The sequence below is a fragment of the Ursus maritimus genome, unplaced genomic scaffold (genome assembly GCF_017311325.1).
Source record: "Ursus maritimus isolate PB19 unplaced genomic scaffold, ASM1731132v1 scaffold_7, whole genome shotgun sequence".
In the NCBI taxonomy this organism is placed as follows: Eukaryota; Metazoa; Chordata; class Mammalia; order Carnivora; family Ursidae; genus Ursus; species Ursus maritimus.
Genome location: NW_024426885.1, coordinates 22305440 through 22311439, shown reverse-complemented (window position 1 = coordinate 22311439; position 6000 = coordinate 22305440). Strand labels below are relative to the sequence as shown.

Genomic DNA, 6000 nt, shown 5'->3' with positions numbered 1-6000 from the left:
TTTTTTTTTTTTTTAATTTCACAAAACAATTTAATATCTCCTAAAATAAAACTGACAGGGAGATCCATGAACAGGAGAAAAAGACGATGGGAAAGACAGGAGGGCCAGAAAAATGCTTAGGGACCAACACAAGGCAGCACATGAGGTTTATTTGTCCTGCAGAGTTTTCTGTTTTAAATGTTTGAGTTAGTTATAAATACTTAAAAATAAGAAAATACCACATTTCACACGAAGCAAGATTACTTCTCTTGATAACATACGAAGGTCTGGTGACACTGGGCGAGCCATCCTGGGTTGCGAGAACAGCAGGCTGGAGCTTCCCGACACCTCCCCACACCCGCCCTTCTGAATGTCTACACGAACACCTGCTCTCCATTTTCCCACAGCTCAGACCCCGCCGCTTTGTTCAGTTCGATTTCTTGCTTGTGGGAGTGGGAATGGCATTCACGGCCTCGACGGGCTTGGACATCCACAGGTGTGGCGAGAGGATGGATGCCGCACAGGACCAGAGGACAGGGGTGAGGGGCAGCAGGGCCCCTGGCAGAGCTCTGCCGGCTTGGATAAGCAGAGCGAGGGGGCCTCTCCTCCCCGAGCTGCTCAGCAGTGTTCATGTCCCATTCACAGCATTGCAGACCCTCCCCTTTATAAATCGCTCCCGGCATGCGACCCCTAATGGAGAGGCCACGTGCCCCGTGCCACGGTGGCCTGCAACACTGAGGTAGATACGTATTCTTACACTTTTCTCCCGTTTTTTTCTTTCAGTCACATCTGCGTTTTGTTTTCTCTCATTTCGAATGTTTCCCAACACATCATGTTTAGTGAGGTGTTTAAGGCAGACTGAGAGATGCCGTTGGAGGCAATGTTTTATAGCACAGTTTGTACACTAGTTTATTGCCAAATTAAAATAAAGATGTAATCTGGCAGGCTCAGCCTGCTGCTAAGCCTTCCTTGGGTGGTTTCCTGCACTGAGGCAAGAAAGTGAGAGGGAACTAGCAATGAAGTGAAGAACTCTCTCTCTCTCTGTTTGGCAGTACCTGCTTGATTTCCAAACGCAAAGAAACAAAAAGAAGGCACAGAACGTTTGCTTTGCCTACTGCTTAATTACAGAAATAAAAAATAAATAAACAAAGGAAAGCACGATTTCGGTGTTCCTATACTAAATGCCGGGGATTCTTCATAGTGTCCGCAGTGACGGACTGCTGTTTTGTAAGAATTCTAAGCAGTGTGACTTTATGGGATCAGTGTCCCCCTGTCCACTCGACATAAAATTTCCATAAGGTCTATAATGTTTATTTTTCTGGAAGTTTCAAGGCTTTCCAAAGGCACATCCTCACATAGACCTGTTAGAAGCCAAGGAGGCTTGCTCCTATGTCTACACCATATAAAGCCCCAGACAGGGGCTTCCTAAATAGCCAGGGTACTTCTTTAGGACTTCAGAGAGATTAGGGCTCTTAACCTTCCTGCCCACTCAAGAAAGCTTTTACCTCTTGACAACCACCTAGACATTGCATATCACAGACAGCTTTCTCTCAGGGGAAAAAAAAAAAAAAGACTAAAACATCAAAAAAACCTGATTTTATGAATTCTGAGGGCATTTGTCCATACGCATTTCTCTCTGATTAAAAGTTATTTTTCTAGAAAAAAAAAATCTGATTTACTATGGAATTGATGGCCAGTAAAACTCTGTCTTGGGCCAGAAAGGACAATCTGCTCAACAAAACTCTTTGAGTCCTTTAAAATGCGCACATCAAAAAGCCTCCACTGGGTATTGAGGCATTCCAGATGAAATGCAGGCAGAGCAGAATACTGCAGCCCATATGGGCTCCATCCCACAAGCCAGAGATCCAGACTTTATCCTCAGGGCCTTAAAAGTCTCCTGTACTGAAGGAGAGAAAAAGCCAATGGCAGGGAAATAAGGGGGAAATACAGTTGGCAAAAGAGGGAGAGTATGTGCAAAAGACAGTAGCATGTTTGCCAAAGAGGGAATGGATGCCTGAGAAGGCAATGAGGATGGGACAAAAGGGAAGCGGGAAGAGGGGAGGATTCTGTTCACAGGTGAGTCTGAAGGAGTTGCCACTGCAAGAAGATTCTAAGAGACAGCATCTTCTGCGTGAGGATTCTGTTCGGCATACATTGGTGTAGAAAAGCGTCCAGCAGAGCGAGTACTGGCGCCGAGGCAAGGCTCTTAGCTGGGAGTTCTGCCTCAGCTGCAATAGCAGCTGTCACAGAGAAACTGATGAGCAACCCTTACACGAAAGAATAAAAGTTTCCTCTTCCCGGGCAAATACAGTCGCTGGCCTGCCGACACCAGCGTAGGGCCCTCCTTGGTGCTCACTGCTGCATCTCATCAGTGGTACACGCTCCACGACTCATGGGCAATTGCCAGTTATTATTTCCGTATCACTGACACACCTGAGCCGCCACAGACTCTTTCGACTTGACTTCTAGCCAAAAGCATCGGCCAATGGGTCATCTGACCCTCCTCCCAGCAAATGGCCCACCCCTCATTCTGTGATTCAAGCCCTGAGACATGGAGTACTCTATCCCCTACTCATATTAGAAGGTTATCCACACTTTTTTTCCAGGATGATTTCACCTTCATTGTTTCCTGGAAAAACAGAGAGTTCAGCAGAAAAGCTGGTTTCTGCCTATCTGCTAATCTCGAGATATCACAATCAAGAATGAGAACCCTAGCAAATTTCAGGTAAGCCTTCATTCCATTCACTGAACTTTGACTTGTGATACCAATGAGTGGTATTTCCCTTTGGGAAAATTCATTAACTTCTCAGCTTTGTGGTTTGTTAGCTACATACCAGCAAGGACTATTAAGGCTTCTTACAGCTCTACGGTGACAGCATTCATTGGGTCCATGGTCACAGAAGGTAGTTTTTGGTCCAGACCAGGACTATGGTGATGTCACCCTAACTGGTCCTCTTGCTTTTGACCTCATATAACCACAGTTCATCTTAAAATTACTACCAGATTAACCTTTATAATCTATACCTCTGAACACCATTCCACTGACCGAAATTTTTACAAGGCCCAATGACAAAAACAAAACTTATTCTGACTAGCAAACAGTCAAAACAGTAAAAAACAATCAAGACCAGATTCCACAAATACACACAGAATTCACTTTACAAAATTTCAGTTTCAGCCAAATGAACACATTCCCAATCATGTAAACATGGTTTTTCTAAGTTTATATTATTGTTTATGACATTTCTCTTATGTGAAGTGTGATCCTCCAAACAGAAATATGACATATATTCTTTAAGGTCAAGGGGAAATCATTTCATAAGATCTCCATCTCCTGAACTTCGGGCTGCCAATTTCATATAATACGGCCAGCTACTTCTGGGTATCTATTATGTGTGAATGACGGCACTGACTTTCTGGCCTCTCTCAGACTACTGGTGAACTCATGTGCATTTATCCTCTCTTCCCACATGGACTGAAGGCTTCTTGATAAAGTTATTTTAGACCAACATTGAACCATGATGAGCACCTAAAACAGATGTGGGGCCTAATATATATTTTTTTCAATCTCATTGTACACACACCTGCAAGTATACTGATCTGTACAAATGTATTTTAAGGCAAAGAAGCCAACACCAAGTACTGTGCACCAAGTGCCATGGCTGAGTTGGGGCCACAACTCAGATGTCCTCACTCCTTCATGGCTGTCCACTCTGCCACAGTGATTGTGGCAGGCACTGTCCGAAATGCTGGGGCATGAAGGGTTATGTTTCTGGGCGTCTCCCCCAGCACAACGGCAGAGATGCATAGTTTTAACTTAGGCAGGTAAATCTGGCCCTCACTGCACCTCTGGCATCGGGGAGAATCAAGCAATTGTTAAATAAAATACAATAGCCCAGTGGAGTAAATGACTACTGCTCTGTGTCCTGAGCTGCTCAGCCTCACCTCTGGTAATGGCACCATCTTGGACCAGATGCACAGTGGCTTGACTCCAGGAATGGAATTGTACATTCTGCTGAAAGGGTAGGCAGGCAGCTTAAGAGGAAAAAAATACTAATTGTAAATCTTTTCTATTTTTAGGCTTAATGTGCATTTTATTTGGCAGTAAGGGCAGCATGAATAAAATTCCAGTCCTGAGACTTTTAATTTGCTTCCTCCAAAATCCCCGTGTCAGTAGAGACCTTGGAAGGTTGCTTCCACCATTCCTCTCCCTTCAGGAAGAACCCCGCACGTCGGCATCCTCCCAACAGAAAAAAAACCCTGAGTACCCTCCTCACTCACAGAAGTCCAGTATTTCTCCAAATATATGTAATTTCTAGCACAAGATTCCTATAAAAATAATTTGCAGGATAACGTCACTGAATCATACACTTCACAAAGAGCATTCCAATGTTGCACCTATTTTCTGGTTGGCTTTTATGGCTAGAGTCTGATATTTGACTGTGACTCTTTTATTTTATTCTATTTGTTGTTGCTAGCCTTATATTCTGCCCGAAAATGTAAGTTTTTCAAAAGCAGGAGCTAAAGGTATTTTATAGTGTATCTGTAGTATAGAGTACATAATATATTTTATAGTATGTATCCCATAAAATACATACACATATCTCACACACTCACACACAACCTCATTAAACAGTTTCTGAAAAAAGAGACTTCTCTTTCAACCCAACCACCAAGAGCAGACAAATCCTGACATTACCTGACTTGAAATAATATCATCTATGGACATTATTATTGCTCCCCTTGCCATTTCTCTCACTGTTTTGGCAAATCCCTTGCTAGTGCTCTTCACCTTTTCAGGGTTGTCCTTCCCTATAAGGCTCTGAGAAGAGCTATGCGTCCTTAATCCAGAAAAACAATCACATCTCCACATGCACAAAACAGTCTCAAAATCCAAGGGGGTTGGGAGCTCCTCCTGGCCTGCAGCATCTAGGTTAAGAACCCCTTCTCCACCATGTCTTCCTTAGTGTCAGGCTTTTCCCTTATACACTGTTTCAGATATTGACACAGCTCAAGCAAGCACCCTGAAATCCTCTTTGCTGCCCCTGACCCCCTGGCTCAGAGTTCAGGCTATTGCAGAGAATAAAAGTCACCACTGAGAAGAAATGTAGAGATATTGGAGTGGCCTGTTCCCTGGAAAACCACGCACTGTTGTCTCAAACAAGGTAATCACACTCACCTTTTGGTCTTGGCTGTATGCCAGAATCCAGTCCTCTTGCTTGGGGTGGAAAAGCAAGCTTTGGATGTAAAAGTTCAGCCGGTACTTTTGATAGGTGGCCCCTTCATCTGAGCTGATCAATAAGCTGCTCTCAATCTCCGGGTCTGTGAGTAACATAATCTGCAGCCAAGAATTGTTGGGGAAAGAAAACAACAAAAAGTTACGTTTACAAATTTACAAAACTTAGAAACAAGCTACATTTTTGGAAAGAGAGGAAAAAGGAGCAACGAATGTTTGGTCAAAGAAGGACCTGGACTCTGCCTGTTTGCTCTCCTGGACCTAGGCCATGAAACTATTTTCTTTAAAAAAAACTCAAAGAGGCAGACAAGGTGGAAGGAAGGAAGAGGACACAGAGGAGTGCGTTTTATTTTCTTCTGTTCCTTGTTTTTTCCAAAGGTTATTTCCTTATTCTAAATTCTGTCCCACTCTTACCCTGACCTCAGCTCTCTTGCCTATTGTGCCTTGTCTACTTTCCATTTTGGGGGAACTAAAAGAGCAAGGTTTGTCATAGTCCATTGTGGTTAAGGTGGAAAGAAACAGAAATAGAATGGGCTCCATTGGTTTTTCTCTCTTACCATAAGCCCTCTTATTCATATCAATGCTACCCCCACAGGTCATCTTACCTTTAGTCTGATTTTCTGAGTCTTGACTCAAAGGCTGGGCTTTCTCTAGAAATTGCCACCTTTTAACCTATTTTATAATTTCCTTTTTTATTTTGCTTATCATCTACATACTTCCTACGAGTACATAAACTCCGTGAGAACAGGGATATTGGATATTTCTCTTTTTCTGCCCCATAGGTA

General features: G+C 43.3%; 1 protein-coding gene across 4 annotated transcripts in view; it reads right to left on the bottom strand.

Moving 5' to 3' along the window:
* SORCS1 (sortilin related VPS10 domain containing receptor 1) overlaps positions 1-6000 on the bottom strand; it is a 485001-nt gene that overhangs the window by 170712 nt on the left and 308289 nt on the right. For all 4 annotated transcript variants that reach the window (XM_040624058.1, XM_040624056.1, XM_008686657.2 and 1 more), the window contains exon 4: positions 5159-5317. In XM_040624058.1, the coding sequence (XP_040479992.1) occupies positions 5159-5317 (159 nt within the window). The remainder of the gene's footprint in view (positions 1-5158; positions 5318-6000) is intronic.